The following is a 26,353-nucleotide window of genomic DNA, read 5'->3' as shown; positions in this document are numbered from 1 at the left end:
CTCCTCCCTCCATATTTCCTCCTCCTCTAGCATCAAAGAATAAAACCAGACCTGCCATCACATCTAATCTCTTCAAATAATGAGTTTACATTCAACTTTCTTTTTACAGATATCTGTCCTCGTGCTAATATTTCATTTTTTATAACTCATTAGAGGACTTTTTCTTGTTTCCACTGTAAAATAATTCACAGTTTATCATCCACAGGGGACTTTTAGAGCTTGCATAATAACTCATTGTTAATTTCATGTGAACCCTGAAGTAATAAACTAAACTAAACATCACTCACGCTGAAAACAACCTGCATATTTTTACATTAGTCCCTTTAAATATACATAAATATGTCTGGAAATCAGTATGATCAGTAACCTTCAGGTGTTCATGTTTTTTTTATGAATAGCTGCCTGTGTATGTGTCTACAGTACATACTGTGCTTTTGTTTGTCACCGTCTGATTTTGCACCTGTGTAACTTATGCAATGGGCAGATACAGTACAAGGACTCTGTGGGTCAAGGCACAGCCATACCAGATCTGCCTGAGGTGAAGCGGGTCCGAGAAACCCAGAAGAATATCAGCCTGGTAGAGGAAAAAGACTGCAGTGACCCTAATATGACTTCCTTATAATAACTCCCCCCAAACGCCCTCTGATCTCATCTTACTTATCTAGAAAACTTTACCTTTCCTGTATTTAGCGCTGGTTTTCCCCTCCTACATCCTAACCATGTTCCATACGTCATTTCCTTTTACGAGACAAAAATACCCTCCCTTTCCTTATTACTCCACTTTGGAATTTTTCTGTCTTTTTTAATTTTTTGAAATTCCTTCCTTCCCTCCTAAATTTAAAACTAATCATCTTTTGAGTGTGTTACAACAATAATTTACTTTTTTGTGCTGTTTTATTCAAAGCATCAATACAAAGAAGGCATGGGACGAGGCACATCAATATCAGAGACGCCAGAAATGGAGAGAGTTAAACGCAATCAGCAAAATATTAGCACGGTACTCCACTGCAGTGAACCCCTAGTCTCCGATTTGCATCCGTTCATCCCTCCACCTCAAACAGTGCCATAACAATTCTCCTTAGCCTCCAGTAGATCTTCCCAGTAGTTGTTGTGTGTGTCTAACATAAACCTGCTTCTTTATTTTTTAGGGAACGATGTGTGTTTAATTTCATGTTCTGTCTCTGCTGTGATTTTTGGTGCCGCTTGTGGCTTTTTGTCTGCGTGTTTTTCTGTTATTGATCTGTTACTTACTTTTTTTTGTACTTTCTCTGCACGAATCCCCAAATTTTATTTGGTTAGATAAAATACAAGGACTCTCTGGGTCGAGGAACAGCTATACCGGATCTCCCTGAAGTGAAGCGAGTCAAAGAAACCCAGAAGCACATCAGCTCGGTAGTGGAACCGAACCACGTTTGCTCCTAACTGTGAACAGTAGAGTCCTATAATAATGCCTATCATACACTTCCCCCTTCCTCATCATCTCTTGCTCATCTCATCAAGCTCCATCCAGGGCCCAGACTGCCCATCCATCTAATTTACACCCTTGCCTTTTTCTCTTTATTACTTTAATCATCAGTCCCCTAAACTGAATAAAATCTTCCTTTTTGGCCTGTGAGTCTACTATCTTCTAACCTGCAGCTCATCTTTCTTCACATTAAGCTGCTGTGTGCTGCTCTTAATTTCCACTTCACAGCTAAATCTCCTGCTAAAGCATTAGGGATGTTTGTCTCCACGTACAGCAGAGATCCTGGCTGCTCAGCAGGAGCTACCAGGATGGATCACTCTATAGGACCAATTTCTCAGACGCTGCTTGAATATACTGATATATACCAAAATAATATACCAAAAAAAATGCCACCAACTAAAGAAATGACCTCTCTGAGTTTAATCAATCTTGGATATTTCCAGAAAACTCCTCCTTGTCTATGAAAGCAGTCCTATAGGTGTGCGTGGTCTGTATGTTTGAGTTTCTGATTGGCCCCTCGGGGTGCTGTGCTTCTGCCCTGTAGGTGTTGTATAAAGACAGTTCAGCCAAGGGAACTCCTGTGGTGTTTACTCCAGAGATGGAGCGGGTGAAAAGGAACCAAGAAAACATTAGCTCGGTACCTTTCAGAACCTGTAGAACATGTTCTGCTAAAGAAATGTTCTACTCCTACCTCTTTTTAACCCTTCTCTAACTCTGATGTGTCCCCCTGGCTCTTGTTAATCGTATTAATTCACCTGACTGCACTCTCTCTCTTTTTAAAAATATGTTTAATACCTCCAGCTGTGGTGTGCCTGTGCACATCATCACTGCTAATCTCTCCTGCTGTTTTCCCACTTGATCTTATTCCTTTTGGTCTCCCACTGAAGATTGGAAAATAACTTTATTTCCTTTTAATAATTCGCCCACTTAATAAAAGTCTCCCTGCTAATTCATCCCAGTAGTGCCATAGCTCATCCCTGCCAGCAGCTGCCTGTGTCCTCTTGGCATTAAGTCTCTCTGACCACACCTCTTGTGCTGTGGATGCTAACGGCTATTGAATGATGGTTTGGGAGTGTGAAATATTTTAGATCCTTACTACTTTTGATCTGTCATTTCTAGGTTCTGTACTCTGACAGCTTCCGCAAGCAGGTCCAGGGCAAAGCCGCCTTTGTTCTGGACACACCTGAGATGAGGCGCGTCAGGGAGACTCAGCGTATCATTTCTGGGGTAAGTTTTTGTGGTTGTTTGATTAATTTCTGTTCTAAGTGGAAAAGTGCTTTTGTTGTTACTTGACTACTTGAAGAGTAAGGCTTCAGTACTCTTTGACACCTCATCATCTCAAAATGATTCAAAACAAGAATCTGGTCACCAGTCTTAAACAATGTTTCTACACAAAGACAAACTAAAATTAGAATTGATTCAATAATGAAGAAATAATGGGTTTGGTATAGAGAAAAAAGACAGACAACACATTTTAGTATTTTAAGTAGTTAAAGTGGAGGCTGGCATCGATGCCAGTTTGGTTGGCTCGTGCAAAATGGGTCCATCCACCCTGCAGCTTCACTTACCGTGTTTCGTATTTGTGCACTTCAGGTGAGATACCACGAAGACTTTGAGAAGAGCAAGGGCAGCTTCACTCCCACCACCACTGATATTGTGACAGAGCGCGTGAAGAAGAACACGCAGGACTTCAGCGACATCAGCTACCGTGGCATCCAGAGGCGCGTGGTGGAGATGGAGAGGAGACGTGCCATAGAGCACGACCAGGAGACCATCACTGGTAACGACAACAGCAAGCACTAAGCTTTAGGAGTTGTTAGCTTGTTAGCAAAAAATAAATAAAACTGAAAGACAAAATACCTCAAAATTACATTCTGGACAGACATACCTGAAGCTAAACTGTAATACAGACTGTTATCGGCTGATCTATTCATCTCCTCAGATCTGCGTGTGTGGCGCACAAACCCCGGCTCTGTGTTTGACTACGACCCCGCTGAGGACAACATCCAGTCCAGGAGTCTGCACATGATGTCAGGTGATTGAAATTCTAGAGGATCGATTCAGAGAGCCAAAGCTTTAGTTATGCTCCTGATGGATTTATTCAAAGTTATCATTAAATGTTATGGAAGCTAAGTGACTGGCAAAGGATTATGTATTGCTTCTCGTGCGTGAAGCAGGTGTGTCACTGATAGTTAAATAAATAATACGCATTTGAAATAATGTCTTAAAGAAGCCTCTCATCTAATGCTGTTCTGACAGTACAAGCTCAGCGTCGCAGCAAGGAGCACTCCCGCTCCACCAGCGCTTTGAGCGGCGTGGCTGATGAGAAGTCTGAGGTGTCCCAGGATGCTGACCACCACATGTCCCTCTACAGCAATGGCTTCATGACCTCCTCTATTGGTAACCCTCATCAGACTAAACAGCAACAAATACACTTGAGAGTGAAGAATAATTTTCCCTCTACTTAATCTGTTTGTTATTTTAACATCTTCAGGCTACCAGCATGCTACTGTGAAGACCGTGGAGCTGCAGCAGAGGTCATCTTCAGTGGCCACCCAGCAGACCACAGTTTCTTCCATTCCCTCACACCCCTCTACTACCGGGGTTAGTAACATATATTTATATTGTACATACACTCCATTCGCTTTACGTGGTTTAACTTTTCTCCTGTGGGGAGTGATGCTACAGGTTAACAGAAAAATGCCACATTAACTCAGTGATGCTTGGTGTAGTCAGGTAAAGCAGGTTTGAAACGTTCAGTGAGATTATCATTATTTTAGTACATCAGTTACATTATTTTATGGCCTGAAGAAAAGAAGCTGAATTTAAAATTTCTGCTTGTTTGTTAAGTGTGTCCATCTCTTTCCTTCAGAAAACCGTGCGTGCCATGTATGACTACACCGCAGCCGACAGTGACGAGGTGTCCTTCAAGGACGGCGACGTCATCGTCAACGTGCAGTCCATCGACGAAGGCTGGATGTACGGTACTGTTCAGCGTACCGGCAAGACCGGCATGCTGCCAGCCAACTACGTTGAAGCAATCTAAAGACAGAGCCCGCCCACGGTCCCTCCGTAGTGGGCGAGATGCATCCACAGGGCAAACTCATCGGTCTGCCTGTGATCACAACTGTGGCTTTGTGCAATGTGTAGCTTGTAGTGTCTGTACTTGTATTTTACTTGTATTGTGATTCTCGTGGAGTCTGTCATCATTAATATGCTGCTGCCCCCGCTCCCTGTGGATGTGATATTAGCTTCATGCCATGACCCATATAAATAGATCTGATTATACATAATGTGCCTACTACGAATGACAACGTGTGTTAGATTATTTTAACTATTCTGTTCCTGTCCTGGAAAAGCGAGGCTAACACACAAACTGGCCCTTTGATTTTGTACATTTCAAACATTTCATTTACGTTATTTATCATTTTTTTTGTCCAACGTATTTTCTCTGAAACACAACGGGCTCGAAAAGTTTCATGTAATCCTTTTAACGGAGAGTCCATGTAGAGAAAATATGAACGTTAGAAAGGAGTAAGTCACCATCTACCTCCTCCATGATGAAATCATGAGAAGCTCTCTGCGCCAAGCCTCAGTTTTCCCTCCTTTATAACGAAGGCTGGCCACTAGTAAAATGTGTGTTTTGTTTCTCCCGATTATTTAGGTCCTGGCTAAAGCACGTCCTCTACCTTCAATCAGTAGCTAATAAAGCACACCAAGTTCCTGCACCACTCTGCCTCCTCCTCTTCATTTACTACAGTTTTGACTTTGGGCATCTTCTTCTATACATTTCACTCGTTTTTTTCTTTCAGACTCTTTCATTAGATCACTGCTAAAAACTCTTTTCACTGCACCAGTCGAACAGTAGAAGTTACCCGAGCCAAATACAAAACAGTCTAGACACGAGCCCTTCTCAATTATCAGTTCTTACATCCTTCATTCTTTTCCTCACTTCCTCCCCTTGCATTAATCCCTCCCCTCTGAGGAGGTGGCAGGCCGAAAAGACGGGGGAGGAAACGGGGAAATGACTAAATGAGACGTGTTTGCTTTGGAGCAGGAATTTTAGATTAAATATTTGTGTGGTTACAGCTTCATCATGTCCATTGTTTCCTTATTGCCTATTACAGCTGTGCTTTATTATCTCAGATGAGGATGTGTTAATAACAGAGCTAATTTCATTTCACAGTTTGTGTTTTTTAAATCCTACACACTTCACCTTGGAGCTGAAAGCTTGATCGTCAGTCTGTTGATCATATTAAAAACTCAAGATGTATGAATACAAAGCAATAGCTTCTTGGTTTGTATGTTCCAGCTGTGTCACGCGTCTTTCATACATCGAGGGTAAAAACGACTCGAGTCCTGGTCACAGGCAGGAGGACGGAGGAGCTGAGAAAAATGAGTAAAGATCAAAGAAAACTTGGATTTATTTTTATGAGCTGATAAACATTTTTGTAGTTATAAAAAATCCAGCACTATTGGGTGAAAGGCAAAGCACGGCAGTGAACCAATAATCTCCCAACACTGAAAACATTTAAAAAAATAAATAAAAGTCTGAGGCTGCCAGTCTAATTTTGCTTAATAAGAAGTGAAAACAGAAGTGATTTTCCCCCAACATTTTTATTTAAAATGTGTCATCTTTTTTCCTGCTTTCATTAAACGCTGATTTATTTTTCCAGTAATCTGAAAAAGCTTTCAAAAATATCTTTAATCAGAGAGCGTGTGTTTGAAAACATTTAATATTAAAGAAATAGAAGTAATAAAATTAGTCATTAAAAAAAACACTATCCGTATGCTAGATTTGTCCTTAATGCTGAATCACTGATCGCAAGGTTTACAGGTAAGACTTAAATAAGGCAGATTTCTGATGAGAAAGTGAGTGAGACGAAGCGTGGAGCGTTATCTTCACAGCCAGTAAACACTTTAAAACACAAAGTGGTGACAAATAATTGGACTGAAACACAGCTGAGCTGCAGGCATCCTTTTGGTGACACAAGAAGGTAATAAGTAAAGTTTCCCATGGCCCAAAATGGACTAAATGAAAAATCTTATGCCCAGATCCAGGGAGTCAACCACTGGAATTGGCCGGAACATTTTTCTTCTCAAAAATGTTCACAGAAAACATCTTTCTGTCCTCAGTCAGAGGTCAGAGCAGTTTGAGGGCTTAGAAAGAAACCCAGCGGTCGTGTTATCGGCACGATAAATATCACAGGTTACATTAAGGCTCTTCAGCATCACATGACACTGCTGCAGCTCGCAGCCTGCTGTTCACGTTTGAGTCAGCTGCTCGCTCGCTGCAGAGTGAGCAAACCCGCCCGCTGCTGATACTGACTCTCCTTGGCTTGTGTGAGCTTGGCCGACAAATCCAGAGGCTTCTCGAAGAAGTTCACCAGCGCCTGCTCCGTGAGCAGTGAGGCCAGGATCTGAGCGTAGCTCACCGTCCACTCGTTGTCCGCTGTTGCCGAACTCCTGCTGCGTCTGTGGGCGTCGACCCCGCCCGCCGCCGTCGAGCCCTCCTGGCTGTTGGCCTCTGATCCGGCGATTTTACCTCGATGGCCGACCTCGCCGATCTGCAGCACGAGACTGGTGACTGTGGCGATAGCCTGGAAGAGCTCGTTCTCCTCCGGGTGGAACATGCTGTAGAGTGTTTTACAGAACTGGATGAACTCCGACTGCACAAGAAGGAACAAAGAGAGTTAATTAACAAACTTCTGCATGTTTGTCTGATTATTTAACGCAGAATACATATTTTTGTCTTGACTTTTTGTCAGAAATCTGACTTTTTTCATACATCTAAAAAAAAAACAACAAAACTCTGAAATTACACAAGAAAGGTGAGAGCATGCGACTCCTATACCTGGTTCATGAGAGGCAGAGGCTTCTCCACATCTTTCTCCTTCTCTGTGGCCAGATCCTGGAGCATCTGCTTCAGCTGATCCTGGTAATCTGTCACTTCACCGTCATCACCTAAAACAACAAGAGAGAGAGTTCTTCAGCCTCACAAGTAAATCCCCCTGATAAGTGCAATAACATGACGAGGGAGCGTGTTTGCACTGACGAGGGGGCAGATTAACATAGAGAGGTCTGTTTGTGGACAGCAGGGGGCTCTTCATAACCGAAGGGTCATCTTCAGTTTCTGTCAGAGCTGCAGATGCGAACAAACGCAAAAGGAATCAATAAATCGCCGACATGAGAGTAGAGCTCAATAACTCGTAATCGTATTCACATAATGAATAACCTGGAGGGATGTGAAGGCAGTAAAGCAGCCTTATTTTCTCATTCAGCTCCCCAAAGTACAGCGTGTCTTGAAAAAAAAAACAAAAAAAACATGAGGAGACAGAGCAAAGTGAAACTTCTTTTTATTTCAGCTTTATGCATTTTCCATTTCCCCGCCTGTCCTCCCTCTACCTACCCAGCCAGCTGGCAAAGTCTCTAAAGGTGACCAGGTTGTCGCAGTCCTGGTCCAGGAGGGTGAAGGTGCGGTTGGCCAGCGTGTCGGTGTGCTGGTTGGAGACATCGGGCCACGGCACCAGCAGCCCGTACAGGCTTTTAAACTGAGGTCGGTCCAGCCGATACTGCCGTTCTATAAAGGAGCGATTTGAGTCACAGTAGTGCCACGCTGCTGCCTCTGCCGCCGCTGCCGCGCTGCTGTCACCCCAGTACAGAGTGATGAAGTGCTCCGTCTGCAGGGAGGAGGAGGACAGAGGAAAACAAAATGATTTAAGGTCTCTTTCACACATCAATTAGTCTGTCAGCAAGGAGGGAAAATAACCTTGAAGAGATCGTAGATGTCGGCCAAGTTCTCTGCAGGGATGGAAACATCTGGCGACACCAGTCTCAACTGTAAAGGCGCATAAAAAAAAGGGAGCATTATAAACAGCTGAGAGCTGGGTATGTGTAATACTGTTGTGTCCTTCAAGCTTCTTTTGAGCAGCTTTAAAGATGTTTGAGATTCTGTGTCAGTCTTCTCACCGCATTTTCTTTGGTGGTGTCTTCGTGTGCCTGGAGCACCTGGATTCTGTGCCGACAGCGGAGCTGCTCAATCTGCCGCACTGTCAGGTCTCCGAATTTCTGAGGTCAGAGAGCACAGCATGAAAGATATCTCATGAACTGTGATGACTAAATGAGGATTATGAAGAAGGTCGGTAGAGCGAAATGTAGTTGAATAAGCCAGAGGTGAAAAGCTCACTTATCTAACAAAAGGAAGCGAAAGAAAACAAGTAAAGGAGCTGGTGCACAATGTGCACAAACTAATTATTTAAGGCAAATATCAGGCAAAAAATGTGCATCTCTTACGATATAGGAGTCATTGATGAGGTCAGTGATGTTTGTGTGCCTCTTAGCGACACTGCAGCTAGTTTCCTCTGCAGCAGGCGAGGAGGACGGAAAACCGGGGCACTCTACATTTCCAACCTGGTCCAGAAAACTGGGAATCATAGGAAAACCAATGAGGTGTTAAATTCCACCCGTGCACATACAATTATAAACCATACAATGCAGACAAAAGCACAAAGTAATATAAGAAAGCATTCATGTCAATCAGTGGCACAATGCTTTGGGTTTTGCTTTGCCAGCAAGCTGCAAACCTACCCTGTGAGAATCATAAGCGCCTGCCCGTCATCTGTGCTGGATGAAAGCTCCGCAGCATTGGCCTCCAGCACAGCCAGACCAAGCTGGAAGATGGCTTTGATTCCATGGAAGAAGAAGCAGTCGACCACGCAGACGGCGCTGTGGAACGGCAGGACGCTCAGGAACAGGGTGAGGAACCAAGACAGGGACACAGAGGAGAGGGTGGAAAGGTCTGGAATCTGTTCAGCCAGCTCTGGCAGACGCTCCCTGATGAGCTCCTCGAACACCGACTGGTCCACCTGAGCGCCTGCAGGAGAGGGCGGTGGAGTCAGACAGTGTTGGGGCAAAGAACGGCCTTGGATGTAGGCCTGTCCAAATCTTTCTCCAAGTTAAATATATTCAAGACGTGTTATGATTCTCATAAGTCTGACCTGTTTGATGCCCATTTTTCCTTAATATATGGCTTTTTCATCATTCTGACCACTAGATGGCAGCATAAACATGCTATTCAGTCTGTGCTGTTCTGCAGTTCCACAAAAGATTTTTATAGTAAGGCTTTACTTCTCTTTGCTAAATAGCTGCTGTGTTCTGTAAAGACAGGTAATGTTAATGTGGTTTCTGTGTTTTAACTAGAGGCAGGTTGTTGCCAGAATAAATATATCAATGGTTTTTGTGGGGATTTTTTGCCTCTTTTGAAACGTGGAAACTGTTTACTTTAATTTTTTTTTTAAAGTAATGTTGTGAATCTATGCTTCTACAGAGTCTCAGACCACAATCACTGTTCTTTCAAAAATAAGTGACGCCCACAAACATGTGGACATTAAAAGGAAAAGGAAATTGCTACAAATGCAACACGCAGGGCAAAAATAAACACCTTTACAAACACAGGAAATAATGCCTATTCTGAAAGCCTGTCTCAGAAACGGTACATGCACCACAGTAACAGCAGCAACACAGTAACCACTTATGTGCTTTTTTTAAAAGCGTGGCTGCAAGCAAATAAAGCTTCTGGGCTCTTTACCTATGACCCTGCGATTGAAGTAGTCGGGCAGCATTCTTTCACACACGGCCACCAGCAGCCAGAAGGCATCTTCCTCTTTAGCATACAGCAGCAGCACCGATGCCAGGATGTTCATAGACTAGTGAGAGATAAAGCAAAATTCACACATGCATCTTAAAGTCAGGATGAACACTTGAATCACATGAGTGGTTCTAGTATTACACTATAAGTGCCACCATTACAAAAATGACTAATACTGCTGCTTAAACGCCTTTACCTGACAGTATCCGATCTTTGGGTTGCGGTGAGCATACGCAGTGAGGACGCGCCTGAGTGCAGCAATGCCCGTTGGGTTTTGGAAAGCGGGATGGTCTGGCAGTGAGCGGTGCAGGTCCCGTTCGATCTCCTCTGTGGCCAGGTTGTTATGGCCCATTGATTTCTGCACCAAGCTGGCGTAGTAGCCCTCATGGGACCCTAGGTCAGAGGATGCATCTGCACAAACCACACAGGAATTAGAGAATGGAGAATGACCTGCTACCCCGTTTTGTTCCCCAACTATATATATATATATATATATGCTATAAGAAAAATCCCAGGTTAAAATTATTCTGCACACCTGTGCCTTTTTACCTTCGATCGGTTTCATTTTTAGTTATTCTTTGCGGCACACAGGAACTATGTTTGGATAAAAGGAAGTGAGACTGAGCAGAGGAACGGACCACACACCAAAATAAAATCTGACTGACTGAAAGAGTGCCATTGCCTGAGGAACAACAGATGCAGAGAAGAGGATGTGAAGCCCAAGTTGGGTTTAAACACAGACACACACACACACCTGTAATTCCATACTTGTGGGGACCCTTACAGTAATTCATTGTCTGCTGGGGCCAGGACCACAGTGAGACTTAGATTTAATCTCAAAGTGTGTCTTCTTGTTTTGTGTGTGCTGGCCTACCACATCTGTGTTTTTACTCAGCAGATACATCAGTGTATCGCTCATAATTAACCACAGCAACCACAGCGTTCTGCAGCGCCATGCAATACCCTCTGGTATGAGCCTAGTTGGGCAGGGGTTCATCCGACAGCAAGATAATGACCCAAAACATGAGTCCAAGCTAGGCCAGAATTACCTCTGGTAAAAAGTACAAGATGATAAGCTTGAAAACATGGAGCAGACAGCACAGTCTCCAGACTTAAACCCCATCGAGCTGGTTTGGGATGAACTGGACACAAGAGGGGAAGCAAAGCAACCTACAAGTGCCGCACATTAATGAGAACATCTGCGAAAGATATGGGAAGAACTTTCTGAACAATATTCCTGTTGTAGAAAGAACGCCACGGGTGTGTTCAGCAGTTATATCTGCCAAAGGTGGCGACTTTGATGAGTCAAAAGTTTAGAATACATTTTGGTTAATAAATTAATTCCATGATTTCTTTTTTAACTCCAATTGCTTTTATTTCAGAGTACAATGACACATTAAACTGCATAATTTTCAATACAAAAATTTAAACATTGGGGTATGTATATGTATACACACCACAATTTTCATATAGCATGTCGGAAATATGTTCCAGTTTTGCAGATGTGCCACAATTGCGTGCAGGCTAAAACAGCCTAATTAACTTCTGCTAATTTGACGTGTTGATGGGTATCAGAAGACTGCATGGCCTCCTTGAACCAACACGATGCTTCACTTGTGCAGCACAGACCGTGTGCAGCGGTCTGTTATTAAGATATTTGAAATAGTTCTTATAGTGTTTTGCCTCCTTTAACATTGATGACAGTTTGAAGTCTTTTGTGGTAGTTATGGATGAGGTACTTTATTTTCTCAGATGATAAAGCTGTCCATACAAAATGCAAAATGCCTCCTCTTCCTGTTCTCTGTACAGTAACTCAGTGATATTGATGCCATCTGCGTGGTCCTGTGCTATCAAGCCAAAACTTCCAGGGTATGTAAACTTTTGATCAGGGTCTTTTAGTAGTTTCTGTTGTCTTTATGATTTAAAAAGGGAAAACACAGCTGTGGATAAATGATTTAACCCAACTACTGACCGTGAGTGAAAGTAACGTTTTTGTATTATCATTATTTCTGAAAAATGGACAAAACAAACAAAAAAGCATAAATTCTTCCAGGGTATGTAAACTTATGACCACAACTGTATACACATATATATTTATATACCTGAAAATATCATCCACAGCTCCCCTCGCAGTGACTCTGGTATCCCCATGGCTACAAGCTTTTGGATCTTCTCTGTGCGAAACATGTGGACGCCACGTCCGAACTCAGAGAAATGATCCTCCCACAGCCGCTCCTTCACCTGATCCGTGCTCTGACACAAACACACACATTTCCTGATCCTGATTCTGACTTACTACATTCAGCTGATGGATATTGTTCTTTTCTAACTCTTAGGGAGAGACGAGCCTTTTAAATCAGATCTGAAGTGACTCTGAATTCATTCGATTGGTTATTTATATATCAAGTTACAGGTTTAGATGAACAGTGTCTCAGACTCCTCCCACCTTGTTGCCGTTGGTTCCTGGTTGATTTTGGTGGAAGGCCGTCATGAGAGCTTCACTGTTGACAGTGTTGCGCAGGACATGCTCCTCTATCTCTTCTTCATCAGAGTACCCAGTGTCATAATAGAAGGTGTAGTAAGGTGTTGGGGAGCTCTGTGGAAAATGTGAAGAACAAAAGAAACGTCAGTAATTACAAACAATATTTCTATGACTGGATCCCTTTAGAGCTGAACAGTGCTTGCAGTACTTCCCTTAGCCGTCATACAGGAAATGTTTCCAGTTCCACATATGGCATTTTAACTTTGATTAGAGAGAACATCATAAAGTGCTTCTAGCAACCGTTTGTCTTTATGATTTTGGTAACAACCCAGTGTATTAAACATTACTGACTATTTCCTTCTGTTGTGTTGTTGCATTGTTTCATTTTCCATTATCCGTATAAATGGCAGGTCCCACCCAATTAAACATCCCACTCACCACGCTCCTCTTGCCCTCTTTCCTGCTGCGGAACATGGACCGTTTCCACTGCAGCGCTCGAAGTCTGGAGTTCATGTTCTCAACCAGCTCGTCTCTGTCGTTCAGCTCAATCAGCTGGAAGGCCTTTTTAGTCCGAATACTCACTATGACAGGGTTGGGCAGCGCGCTGGTGCTGTCTGCTTTCTCTATGGACAAAACCTGGTGACAAAAATGGCCAAAAGAAGTGGTAACGCATCATAACACACACACAGTTGTTCTTTGTGCAAAAACAGAGCAGGAATGCAGACTGGCTCCTGCTGCTCAAGCTGGAATCGAAAGAAGAGAAACATCTTCAAAAGTGGGAATCCAAGAGCCTGAAATTACTAACAACACTGCAGCCACGTACGAAGTATGCAGAATCAGGAGGAGCAGAGGGGTAGATTAGGTTTGTGAAAGACAATGCTTCAATAGAAAACACAGGAAACAGAGGATTAGAAAGTATGAATGACTGAACAGATTGAACCACCGGCTGATACCCTCTTCCTTTCACAATGAACTGCAAAGACTTTATTACAAACTAGGATCTAAAAGACTGAATTCCCCCAAAATGCTTAAGGTTTGTCTTTTTCACCTTCATGTTTTTTTTTACAGTTTGCAATCTGGCTGTTAATTTGTGTCAAAGAGTCAAGTGCTACTAAAACCACTTCCTTTACATTCCTGACAGAGCTAACAAAGTGTATACAGTGTGTTTTCATTTCCTTCTGCAGGGTGCCACGTGATCAACCACATGAAATCAGTCCACATGTTACCGGTTAACCACAGCAGACAGAATAAACAAAGACTCCCTGTGAAAGCTGTCTTATAGGGACAGCAAAGATGAAGCCAGACTTTTCATTAACAAGTGCATTTATGTTCAGGTAGTCACGACTAACTGTATCACATGACATGGGACCAAAGGTTTTTGAGCCTTCTGTCACTTCCTGTAGACACCTGCAGTCTTTTAATTAGCCACATGGCTGCATTTACAATGCATTTTAACCTGGATTGCTGTCCATTATGTTTATTGTTTTATGAGACACTTAAAGATTTAACTTGAACTTTTGTACTTTATGAGAGCCATCTGCAGGCCACAGTTATAAATGTCAGGGAGGGAAGTATGTAATAGCTCTAATAATGTGCTAAATGGCAAGTACTGTACCTCTGAGAGGGGTATGAGCAGGATGAGGTTGCCTTCCTCTCGGCTGGAGAAACACAGATAACTGTCGGTGGTGTAGAGAGTCCCGGCTGTGTGGCAGCGGGCGTGTGGTGTCCAAACTGAACAGGAGGCCACCTCATAGAGGTTTTCACTCCGTGGGAGTCGAAACAGAGCCAGAACATATTCCCTAATAGCCTGCTCCTCTAGGATCCTGGGAGGGGGAGATCGTTAGAGGAAGAGTCAGACAATGAGGCAGTTTGAGACAGGTGGGGGAGTGAAAGCAAAAGCAAATGACATTACAAAAACTTCAGTCAGTGAGGAAACGGGTCCAAAAGGACAAAAAATATTTACGTCTCATTCACTTTCACTAAAAACTACACACAGGGAAATATAAACAGTACTTATTCTGGCTGAGAAATCAAATCTTCACATTTCTGGCAAACAGATAAATCTCTACAGAATAAAGCTCTGGTCCTTAAAGGCCTTAAACTTGTATATTAACAGCTTCCAAAATACCAAAACCGTATCAGCTGTTTGAAATGGAGTACAGAAGCTGTGCCAGTGAACGGCAACAGCAACAGTGACGCTCAACACTGAACAAACGCGCTGCGCTAAGCTCAATGATGCATGACTGTGTCAACGTCACATTAAACGAAGACAAAGAGGAGCTGTAGCACAGCCTTGCTATGTGCGTGATAATCGACTGCAGTGCAAGAATAGAACACTTAAGTGCAGTGCTGCTCGGCAGAGTTTATTGCAGAGCTTTAAATCCCACCCTATAATTTTCCAAGACAAGAGAAGCGGCCTTGTTTCCTCACCGTTTATCCTTTCCCAGTGCAAATGCTCTTCATTTTTTCTATTTAAGCTGCATTTATCAATGACTGACATGACAAATCACATCACTTAAGGCTCTGTAAATAAATATAACAGAACAGTTGAGGCCAGAATTTTAAATATACTCATTATGAACATGGTTGTAATTTTAATGATTTCTTTGAACTGTTCTTTTTGCAGAGTGTAATGACTGGACAGGCCAGGAAACCCATTCCTGAAGCATCAAATTTAACGTTAGCCCACTGCATCAGTTCAAAAACCAGTTTTGATGCATGTTAGGTATCACTGTCATACTTCAACACTAAACTGTGTCCAAGTTTCAACCGTCTAGCTGTTGAAGTTAAATAATTGGGAGGAAGTCCTCCTTCTGCATTATTCTATCCACCTTGTGCACAAGGACCACGGGCAGCAACAACAGCCCCAGTGAATGATGCTACCACCACCATGCTCCACATGTGGTGGTACAAACACATTTTCTGTGGCCAAATAGCTCAATCTTTGTCTCATTTGACCACAAAACTTTCCCCAGAAGGCATTTGGCTTGTCCATGTGGGCAGCTGCAAGTTTCGGTCAAGCTTGAATAGCTTGATTTTCGACGAGGGGCTTCTTACTTGGTCTCTCAGTCCACTGCGATGTAAAACTTGCCGTGGTCTGATTCGCTGGACTGTGGATAGTGACATTAGTATTCCACCTCCAACTCATGGTAGGCTTGAGCCTTAGTGTTTCTTGGGTTGTCCCTGAGCATCCTAACCAATTTCCAAACCTCTTCAAAGTGGTCACACATCTGAATTGCTTATACTTACATACAGTTGTTTGAACTCGTGATCTTGGAAGTTGTTTGGAAATGGCTCCAAGAGACCTCCACAGCTTATGTAAATCTACAGTTTTCCTTGACAGATCTTCACTGAGTCTTTTGAGTAATGGTCAATCCAAATATTACCGTTAAACAAATTCTTTTTATGTCAGCAAGGAGAAACTACCAGTTGTAGTCAATAGTGACTTCACCAATGAGAAATTAATAGGCTTCAGCCTTGTGAAGTTAAAAGACATTGTAGAACCTTCAGCGCCACGTATGTACATATTAGAGGCTGTCTGTGTACTTTTGACCCTGTGTGGATTAAAGAAAATCCGAAATTCAAATTCGACTGTGCTCTTCCACGTTAAAGATGTTGGTGTGAAGCAGGTCTATCGAACGTGTTTGTAGGAGAGTCGTCTTACACTTCCACGCTTCAGTGACAAGCACCTCCATCTGGTTGGTAAAACAAACCGACCTCAGAGCTGCGGTGAGAGCGCTTGCGTTGTATTTCAGGGATGTCTGGTCACCCTTTCGCAAAAGCAAGAAATCTATTTTTGCTTTTTAACTCCTTTCGCAGAAACGTAGGCTTTATTCTTGAAGATGCAAAACAGATTTGAAGTGAGTTTCTGCCTCCAACCTCTAAACTGCCAATAGACAGGCTGGTTGTGCCCTGAGGAGATCAATTCAATTTTAAACACAGCTCTTTGTCCTCTATTTTCTGACCCAAATGTTTTTATTTCCCATCTGAAAAAGAAGCTCCCCCAGCACAACTAAAATGCAACAGACAATAACTGTTCGTTGTCTGTATATATGCTATAACACAATCCTTTCACTTTACACTACATTTGTTTAAAGCGCGAGCATCATTTTTAACATTCTGCCCTGTTATTTGGATGTTTAGATGCTTACTTCTCACATACTGCGATATGTGCATTAGTCAAATGCGAAACACAGCACAGCGACTGGCGTGCAGATTTATGTGACCTCTCATAATATATATAGAAAGAGTCAAAATAGAATAGAAACTGAATTACTGCAGATGTTTTTATGAGTGGGCTATGAATGAGGAAGAGAGGATCCCAGCAAAGAAGTATGTTAATACTAACGTCCATGGGAAGCCCCATTTCTTTTTCTCTATGTGAATTTGGCTGCCTTCATCTGCCACTTGTGATTTCAGTCTCATCACCACACGTTCAGTTCCTCTTTTGCTATTCATCATCCTGCCCGTTCTGGACCCTCTGTACTTTCTTTATCCGGCAAGCTCTATTCCTTCCTCCTCTTCTTCTTCAAACACATGCATGGACACACACATATAAAGCAACTACTGTGATGTGGTGTGTTATCCAGTCGGGCACCTGCATCTGCACTAATTTTTTTTTTTTTTTTTAGATAAAGCTTTGAACCTGACTTCCTGTAATGGTTTTGAGGTTTGTTTGGGTTTTGTTTCTTTCTTTCTTTTTTTAGAAAAATAAACAAAGTGTATGCCTGCATTACAAAAAAACACAACAACACAGATACACAAAAGAACACGGCACAACTTCTGTTGCCATGTTTGTTGTTGCTTTGGAAAGCTGCCCCCTGCCATGCACGCACACAAACACACACATGCACACACCCACCACAAAAACCGCTGCACCAACAGTGCTATAGGAGTGGAGCTGTGTCACACTGTTCCTGTGATACTGAACTTGTGCTGTGAAACGGCAGCTCTGTGAGGCTGAGAACACAATAAAACCTAACGCCTAAGCAGACTTTTGTTTTTAATTCCATTATTTTTACCCTATAAAACCTACTTATTTCTTATTCTGTAGTAATACTGTTAATACTGCAGCATCCCGAGCAGGTGTGTCAGGGAGGCTGTGGGCTTGCAGCAGCAATTTGCAGTTGATAGCTTAAATATTCCGCTTGCTCCGTCATACTGAGCAGATCTGCGTGGGCTCTGTGATGCTTTGAGCTCAGCAGCCTTCATGCTGGACTAGCAAAGCAGTGAGACTGTGAGTGAAGCGAGTAACCGAGTTACTGACTCAGTGGGTTAGCACAGGCAGGAATCTACATAGTAATACTGCTGTGTGTAAAAAGGGAAGTAGTGAGTTTCAGGCTGACTCACCAAAGGCTTATGAGAGAAGCATAATTGCAATATTTTGAATGACTCGTGCCTGAAAGGATCTACAACAGGGGTGGGCAATTCCAGGCCTCGAGGGCTGGTATCATGCAGATTTTAGATGTGTCCTTGATCCAACACAGCTGATTCAAATGGTTAAATGACCTCTTCAACACGTCCTGAAGTTCTCCAGAGGCCTGGTAATGAACTAATCATGTGATTCAGGTGTGTTGACCCAGGGTGACATCTAAAACCTGCAGGACAGCGGCCCTTGAGGCCTGGAGTTCCCCACCCCTGATCTACAAGGACCTGACTAAAAAAGCAGTACAGCAACAGTGTTTACAGCAGGTATTCAATATGAGTTCTTTGCTAACTTTTTGGGAGGATTAGAGTGAAATGAACAAAGGTTTGAACTTCTTTCTGTGGATAACTTTGTTTTATTCCTAATGTTGCTTAATCTCACATTAAGAAACTCACTGTCTGTTTGTACTGTTAGCACACACCTGAACCGGCACTGACCTTTTGGTGATGCGTGCGGGCTGCTGCAGCACTCGGTCCAGCTCTAGGCCTTTGCTGTCCAGCAGCCGCCTCAGGGCAATGTCAGCCAGCTGACCTATGACTCCGAACGCCTCGTCCAGGTTCAAGAACATGGAGAACTCCCTTTGCCGCTGCCGTGTGGTGACCCGAATTGCCTCCGGCATTAATGCGGTGGAGACCCGCTCCAACCGTGTTACCTCTGCCCAGGGAATCACAAACTTGACTGAAGGGGGAAGGAAGAAGAGAATAAAATCCCACTGAGTGTATGAGCTTAGAGCCACCTTGCACTCACTATAGTTTACACAGCAAGCTTTTCTAATACTGTTAAAAGAGAATGTGAGTTTCTCCAAATGCCAAAGTCTGAGTACCGTTATTACCAATTTGATGAACAAGTGCAGTCTTTTAGATTGAAAATGAGAGCTCTCACTTTGGAGTACAGACCTTCCTTCCCCAGCAGGAAGGAGTAGAAGGCCATGTGGTTGATGCTGAGGTAGAGAAAGCCCTGCCGAGGCACCCGGCCCTTCCAGCAGCAGCAGGAGTAGTACGTCACCAGTTTCTCTGACGAGGGGAGGCCAAAGTGAACCTCAAACTTCAGGAGCGCCTCCCTGAACTTCCCCGGGTCATCCTCCTGGGCCGCCTGGCGTCCCTGAACCTCCTCGGCGATAAGGCCCTGCAGAAGACAAAAGCTGGAGTCATTACTTCAGCCTACTTTTAAATGGGCCCACAACCACATCATTTAAAAATCTTTGAGAAAATCACATCTTTCAATCTAAAACTCATCCTCTCTGAGTTTTTATGACTATGCTGGCACATTACAGACCTTGACTTTTCCTTTGACGAAGCTGGCAACATCCTCCTTGTTCTCAAACACAGACAGAGAGTGAAGCAGGTTGTGGAGCAGCCAGTCCCAGTGCTTGTTCACCTCTTCTATGGCAGCTCCTGATGAAAGCAAAGAATGAGAGAATTTAACATCTCCGGCCTGTCAATTGAGTCAAGGTAAGGCAACCGAGTATGCAGGAATCTCCCAAGGCTGCAGATCACAACAGGCACACAGATGAAAACATTAAAAAAAAAAAAGGCATAAGGGTTCAGCTCACCACTGGCAATGATCCAGCTGACCTGGGAGCCGGGAACTTGGAGGAGGATGCGAAAGGGAGTGACCCTGGCAGTGGAGTCCAGAACATTGTCAAGCGCCCCCACCAGGAGCCCTGCAGAGATGGCGAAGCACAGACAATCAGTAATCAGTGGGAATTCTGCCGTGTGAAAAGTCATTTCCTGGTAAGTGTTAATATTTTGTTCTTATCTCTGAATTATTTAGCAAAAATACAGCAGGTGATGGACACATACACGCTGAGATCTAACACATCTATTGCTTAAATAATCGTTGAATATCACATAAACCTCAACTACAACAACCAGAAAAACACAATCTCACAAGTGTACTAATGCCACTCTTCAGTCTCCCTGTCAGCGGAGTGAGACGGGGTTGAAGAGCTCTCGAACAGACAGCAATATTTCACATCTGCATGACAGAAGGAGAAACTGGAAACACCCAGAGAGGCTGTTTCCAACACCAAGAGGACAAGACTGGTGAGTTTTATACATCTCTGGACTTTATCTCGGATTACACTCACTGCATATAGCAGGGACTTTTCAGTATCCAATTTCAGGATACACAATAAGCCTAACTGAGGGTTTTCCATCGCATGATTTCACTCCATCCACTTTCCTCTAATTTATATTTTTGTTTTATTTTAGAATTACAAAGGGTTTTATTTTTTTATTTCTTGATAATCATTAACATTGGTAATATTAATGTAAATGTAGCATTTTCATCTTTTTTGGCCAACTTCTGTCAGTTCAGTATTAGCGCCAGAGCAATTAATGCCTTTTCCCATGGAGTCTTTCAAAAGCCATCTAATGACCTATATGTTTGCACAGCCTTTTAGTAATGTGCCTGCACTTGCTCTGCTTGTACAGCATGGTGTAGAAGTCTTGAGCCACCCCTCTTTCTTAAAAATGTTCTTCTTGAGCAATAGTTCTCAAAGCTTTCTAAAGGTCTTTTAAAGTTTTTCTTTGGATATTGGCTGCTTTTAACTTATTTTCAGTCCAGTCCTTCTACCTGACCCTTTTCAGGAGGGAAGTTGTTTTGTTTTTTTGTTTTTTTTGCTTGTTTCTTAAGCCGTTTAATGCTGACCTTATGGATTAATCATTCAAATGCAAAAAGGGCATTTAACACAAAGGATGAACAAATGTTGTGTATACACGTGACAAACAACTTAGCAAAGAACCAACTTAAAGTTTGAAGGCATCAATCTGGAAAAAAACTGACTGCCAAGAGCTTCATTTTCAGCATGACGATGATCCCGAACACACTGACAGTGCAGTGTACAGAAAAACACACAATGGGCCTCCCCACAGTCTGGACCTCAACGTTATTGAAGCAGAGAACTGAACAAAAGGGAGCCAATGTCTAAAGAAGAGCTTTGAAGACTACTTAAAGAAAATTCAAGAAAGTCTAAGAGTTGCAATTATACAAACTCTGTTTTTGCCTTATATACTGTGTTCCCATGTGTTTGTACAAGTTTCAATGATCACTCCACCCATTTCTCATTTTCCTAGAAAAATATGAAGAAATGAGGGACGGTTCAAAACATCTGCACATTACTGCGTGCACTGCATATTTTTAAATTCTGGTACTGCTTTTAACTCCAATATTTTGTTGATTTTAATTCCGCTAGTATGCTTTAGATTGGTTATCATAAAGCCTATCATGTCTGTTGTCTATGAGAAGCACTACACGTGTTTGCCTATTATAAAATATGGCTCAGATGATGAGGAAACCGTAGTTGGTTCCAATGGAAACTTTTCAGGCAGCATGCAGATTAGCTTCCCTCAAAGGCATAATCACAATAAAGAGACAAATAGAGCAGCAAAAACTACCACTTAAGACACATCCAGCACAGCAGAGAGGTCGAACCCAACCTTATTACGGTTTTGATGAGTCTCATTTAAAAACAGAAGGACTTCGAATGTAATCAGGCATGTAATATCCACCCATCTCTTCAGCAGACGACTAAAACAGTTGCTCAGTTCAGTTTTAATACCAAAATCCGGCAGGAAATCTGCATCTCCACAGTTGCAATCAACTCCACAGATGTTCTCGAAGCTAAAATTGAGCCCCGAACCCTCATAAATTTGAATGACTCCGTGCATTGCAGTCGTCAGGCAAATAGAAACAGACCAGGCACACATGGTTCTACGTCCTGCCTGAAGCTTTCATCGGGTCTCAATAGGGCTACTGTCATCAGGTTTTCATCTTCCTGAACCATAGCTAATCTGCATCATGCTCTCTAAATAACTACACTCTTGGTGCCACTTTTATTCTGTATTTCCTCTGTGCAAAAAGCACACACTGAGGCAGACAATATTCTGACTCAAAATCAAGAAGTCCATCAAACTTTCAGCTTTGAAAGAGTAGAAAACAATAAAATCATTATGATAAATAAAAAAGTGATAGCTTAATCGCCATTATAAACATAGCAAATGACCTAAGAGAACTCCAGAGGTCTTAGAGAGTAGCTACACACATTCTTCAATTTGAAAATAGATAATGACAATGCAATAAAAATAAAGACTCACAGAACCTGGTTTGTATGAAAAACTGGGTTATAAGTTCAAATTACTTCATGAGCAGTACTACACCCATCATAAGAGTTTGAAACATAATAAAAAAATATAGGTTCCTTAAGGTTTCACATTGTCAACAACCCACACTGAGGCCTATCAAACCCATTTAGAATACTATAACCAAAATAACACGTATGGAAATCGCACAAACCCTCTGGATACAGTGACTAATGCAAAGTATTGATCGTGATAAGATATGCACAGAGCTGTGTAGCCACATCCTCTCTGCAGGCCTGCAGGTGCACTTAACCATAGTCAACTAAGGACAGTCGACACTTAAAAATGACACTTTCAGCAACTAGGACCAAATGGATGCATTCCATTTGTAATAGGTCAACACCCCCGATAATACCGGCCAGCCATCAAATCCAATATGTCTGGCTCATAGTACCCCAAAGCCCCTTAGTCTAACTTTTCTCTAATACTTTTAAAATGTTTATTAGAAGACAAAGTTTGGGACTTTTCCCCTTAAGGTACTTTCACGTTTTACAACCCAGCTTTGCTTTAATCTATTAAAGAATTTTTATCTTTCAAAGACGCCATTATCAGTGAGATCAGCCCACCCGAGCTGAGCACAGCCCTGCTTTTCAAAGCTATGACTGAAAAAGATGAGGGCAACCAGATCTCTATCTCTGTGTTTAGCAGTGTCTTCTCTGGTTTGGTACACACACGCAGACACAAAAACAAATCTGCATGAACAGAAAAGGAACTCGCATGCTTGCTTATAAGAGGTTCAGTATAGTTCAACAACTTAAGGCTTGTCAGCCTGTAAAACCTGCCGTGAGGCCGCATGACTGTGCCAAAGAGAGTCATAAATCCACAAAGTATTTCAATGGACATGAGAAACATTCAGAAACGATGTTGTTTTTATGTTAATTGATTAATAATAATCAAATTCAGGCCGCACATCAGCTCGTGAGCCCTTTAGAGCCCATATTGGTGAAACGCTCAGCAGACGAGGGGGTAGAAATATAAAGATAAGCCTTTTCCAGCAGACAGCTCTGACTTTCAGCCAAATGTAAACCACATCTTAGCTTCAAACTTGACCTGCCTGAAGCTGCAAATCCGGCAGCCTGGCAACACAAAACTATCCATCTGTCACCACAAACCCAGACGGGGTTTACACTGGTGAAGCTTCCAGAAAATAAAATGGAGCCACGGTGAATCATTGCCTCTCTCTGCTAACGGTCACATTGTAGGGGTATACTGCTGTGGAGACATGATGACTGCAGGCGACCTTTAGGAGGCTCGCAGCAAAGCAAAACAGACGTCTGCTTTCACATCCACGACGCCGTGATCTCTGTCCGCTCTTGAACGCATCAAAATTAATAAACGGGACATCATTTTCTTGTGCTCAGGCTGGAGTGGTGAACTGAGGCTCGCTGATCGGATGAGGAAACACTAAAAACAACACGAGAGAGGCATTAGTTTGAAATAGAAACATGTGAACGGGCTGATCAGCTGCAGATGTTACCCAGCCCTTCTCAGAAATCCAGCTGGAAGAGTGTAGTCACCGGTGATAAGAGCAGAAGAGTGCGTTTGTACAGCTGAGTCCTGAGACCACATGCACAACTCGGCTTTCTATTTAATTAATAGGTGGAAACATGAAGCAAATCCAATCTAAGCCACTAAACAGACAACTCTGCCGCGTGGCTTTTTTCTACAGTCCCTGAATTAGATAATGGTAAACGACGTGAGAGCAGGACTTGACCCTTTGACCCCGTCTTCTCTCTATGGGAACAGCAGGAACAAACACAAAGTAAACTCCAGCCAGGAAGTCCCACTTATTCCGTTTTATGAGAAGAGCTCCACAAGCAAGAAAACAGATCGTAAAAAGGAGACAGTGGATGAGGCACATGCTCGCTTTAATGTAATTAGCATCAACTAATGTAAAAAAAAAAAGCGTCCAGTGCGCCTGCAAAGCCTGTTACACAGACGCAAAACACACACAGAGGAAACCAGACGGAGGAGGCAGAAAACAGGCCAAGTTGCAGCCGCTGCAACAAGTGTGGGGTCAGAAATTTATAGAAAAATCACTAAAGAATAGAAAGGACAACAGTGTCACAGCAGCATGATGCCACCTCTGTAACAGCTAACACAATAGGAGCCCACAGCATAACAAAGCCTGTTTCCTACAGGAAATTACAGTGATAGGTCAGAGTTCAAATTCAGCTGGCTTTTGTTTGGGGAATTTTTCATAACAGGTTAGAACACAAGCCCAATAAAAAAAGACATTTTAAAAACAGCCAATAATGCTCTTGTGATGTTTATGGTTATTGTCACCACAAGAATTCAAAGAATACTGCGCCAGGAATAGCAGGAAATGGGTTATCCAACTGTGATCTGTACAATACTGACAAACACTGAAACAAACGTGTGTTTTATGTTTTATAGCAAAGACATTTAGCAAATGCTCGGATAAAAAATAAATAAATCACGCAAGAAAGAATCATACATCAGAATCAGTTTGTTTGTTTGCCCCAATTTCTTTTCTTTCCTTTCACTGTTTGACAGATTAAGTCTGATTCACAAGTTCGTGCACAAGACTCTCACAGATCGCAGTTCGTGTGATTTGTGAGTCTTGTGAGGCATTTGTCTTTGTCCGAATGTAACACAAGTGCTCTGTTTTAAATGGATGCATTTGTGGTCTGGTGGTAAACATGAGTTAACCGCACGTTTCGTGGGTGTAGTTTAACGTCCCCTTCAGAGGATGCAGAGTTTGAGCAGGTGTGAGTTACAGGTATGCGGCTCGGGGGCATTCCTGATTGCTCGTGGCTGCTATAATTCAGGCATGTGCCGAACTTTGATTTAACAGATCTACGTGTACACTGATCTTTCTTTGTAGAGAACCGTCCTGAACACACCCCTTCTTTGGACACCCAGTTGTTTACCTGTGACCCCGCCTGTTGCCATTCTTTGTCCATGCTTGTACCTGTTTTATCTGCCACACACCAGTGCTTTTACCTGTCCCTCTCCCTGTGTATGTGCCTGTGCTGGCAGCATGGCCTCCCCTTTGTTTGGTGTTGTTGCTCCAGTAGCTGACTGTTTTATTGTTTACCTGTGATCCTGCTGTTGGACTCGCCGTGGCCTCTCCTCCTCTGCAGCAGGAAGAAGTCGTTGCTCCTCTCGGTCACCCAGAGTTTCAGCACATTTTTGAGCAGAACTTCATCGGGGTTTAGCCACATTTCTTCTAACAGGGAGGGACCGGAGTGAGCCCTCCGCCGATTTGGTCTCTGCAGCAGCGGGGGAGTATAAACTTTATCTGCCTGTTTTTCGGCTCGGGGGTGGCCCGATCGCTCCTACAGCGGCGGGTTTTCGGCTTTATCCATGGCCATCCTGCGCTCCTGACAGCTGCAGGTTTCGGACTTCCTCGCCCCGCGTCTGCTTCCACACGCTAGACACACAGCAGCTGTACACACGACTCACAGATCGCCTATAAGAGACGATGACTCACTCGGTGGCTGAATCGAGTTCCCGTGGCTTTACATACAGAGCGGAGCGGTTACGATTGAAAATGAAACAACATAAAAAAAATAACTCATGGACCACAGTGGTCCTTTTAGAGCAGGGGTGTCAAACAGAAGGCCCGGGGGCCAGAATGGGCCCGGGACAGACCCTAATCCGGCCCACTGGATGGCTTTGGAAGAATGAATAGATATTTTTACTTTTAATTGTATTTTCACAGATTTTACAGCTTTTCCTACTCATAAAGACCCTCTCATGGCCATTCACACTACACAAAGTAAATAATTCATAGAAAAACAAATGACACAGAATGTCCAGCTTTTTTTCTACTATAGAAATTTCTGTAGTTTTCTGTTTGTTTTTTTGAAAAAACAAAGTTTAAAAAAGTAACAATAATAATAATTTCTGTGAATTAACAGAAACTTTTTTAGAAACTGTTTTATATTTACAGGAATTAGTTACCAGAACCTTTGGTGTAATTTTACACATTTATTTATTACAATTTAAGCTGAAAGAGCCAAACTGACAGATTTCTTTCATTTAGCTTCAAGAGCAGCATTTGTTTAATCATGTAGAAAAACTGAGATGTACTGTTGAAACTGCACTACTTTTTTCACTTCAGATCAAACTGAGCTGTATGTGTGCCATGATGTAAAATGAGTGTGACATCCCTGCTTTAGAGTATTTGTTAATGTGCAGCTGTCGATGTGACGTTTGTAGAATA

At 42.7% G+C, this 26,353-nt stretch overlaps 2 protein-coding genes across 17 annotated transcripts in view; one reads left to right on the top strand and one right to left on the bottom strand.

The window, feature by feature from the left end:
• The window catches only part of neb (nebulin), a 60,707-nt gene extending 54,419 nt beyond the window's left edge, over positions 1 to 6,288 (top strand). For 9 of the 16 annotated variants that reach the window (XM_084909061.1, XM_084909071.1, XM_084909068.1 and 6 more), the window contains 10 exons: positions 485 to 577; positions 905 to 997; positions 1,300 to 1,392; positions 2,010 to 2,102; positions 2,585 to 2,692; positions 3,059 to 3,245; positions 3,408 to 3,500; positions 3,725 to 3,865; positions 3,960 to 4,069; positions 4,338 to 6,288. In XM_084909061.1, coding sequence (XP_084765187.1) covers positions 485 to 577; positions 905 to 997; positions 1,300 to 1,392; positions 2,010 to 2,102; positions 2,585 to 2,692; positions 3,059 to 3,245; positions 3,408 to 3,500; positions 3,725 to 3,865; positions 3,960 to 4,069; positions 4,338 to 4,511 — 1,185 coding nt within the window. In that variant the 3' untranslated portion in view covers positions 4,512 to 6,288. The remainder of the gene's footprint in view (positions 1 to 484; positions 578 to 904; positions 998 to 1,299; positions 1,393 to 2,009; positions 2,103 to 2,584; positions 2,693 to 3,058; positions 3,246 to 3,407; positions 3,501 to 3,724; positions 3,866 to 3,959; positions 4,070 to 4,337) is intronic. The other 7 variants (XM_084909067.1, XM_084909062.1, XM_084909070.1 and 4 more) reach the window with 5 other exon arrangements.
• On the bottom strand, positions 5,866 to 25,606 carry tbc1d8 (TBC1 domain family member 8). The gene is made up of 20 exons (XM_084909077.1): positions 25,223 to 25,606; positions 19,572 to 19,682; positions 19,295 to 19,413; positions 18,916 to 19,144; positions 18,457 to 18,697; positions 14,210 to 14,417; positions 13,033 to 13,230; positions 12,559 to 12,708; positions 12,215 to 12,365; positions 10,309 to 10,523; positions 10,053 to 10,170; positions 9,053 to 9,338; positions 8,759 to 8,888; positions 8,435 to 8,533; positions 8,235 to 8,303; positions 7,875 to 8,145; positions 7,701 to 7,766; positions 7,521 to 7,607; positions 7,320 to 7,429; positions 5,866 to 7,134 (listed from the first exon to the last, which is right to left on the bottom strand). The coding sequence occupies exons 1-20, from the start codon at positions 25,347 to 25,349 to the stop codon at positions 6,742 to 6,744; spliced, it is 3,378 nt and encodes a 1,125-aa protein (XP_084765203.1). The 5' UTR covers positions 25,350 to 25,606; the 3' UTR covers positions 5,866 to 6,741.
• Between the last annotated feature and the right edge of the window lie 747 nt (positions 25,607 to 26,353).

Source organism: Perissodus microlepis, chromosome 16 (genome assembly GCF_051167445.1).
Source record: "Perissodus microlepis isolate ML-2025 ecotype Zambia chromosome 16, ASM5116744v1, whole genome shotgun sequence".
NCBI classification, from domain to species: domain Eukaryota; kingdom Metazoa; phylum Chordata; class Actinopteri; order Cichliformes; family Cichlidae; genus Perissodus; species Perissodus microlepis.
This window is presented reverse-complemented; position numbering and strand designations above follow the sequence as displayed.

What these genes read in the sequence shown, in the direction of transcription:
- tbc1d8 (XM_084909077.1), bottom strand. Translation starts at nt 25,349, where the DNA reads ATGTGGCTAAACCCCGATGAAGTTCTGCTCAAAAATGTGCTGAAACTC. An exon ending in GTCCAACAGCAGGATCACAG is followed by an intron (nt 19,683 to 25,222) that starts GTAAACAATAAA and finishes CCATCTCTGCAG; the next exon opens with GGCTCCTGGTGGGGGCGCTT. An exon ending in TGCTCATACCCCTCTCAGAG is followed by an intron (nt 13,231 to 14,209) that starts GTACAGTACTTG and finishes TTTTGTCACCAG; the next exon opens with GTTTTGTCCATAGAGAAAGC.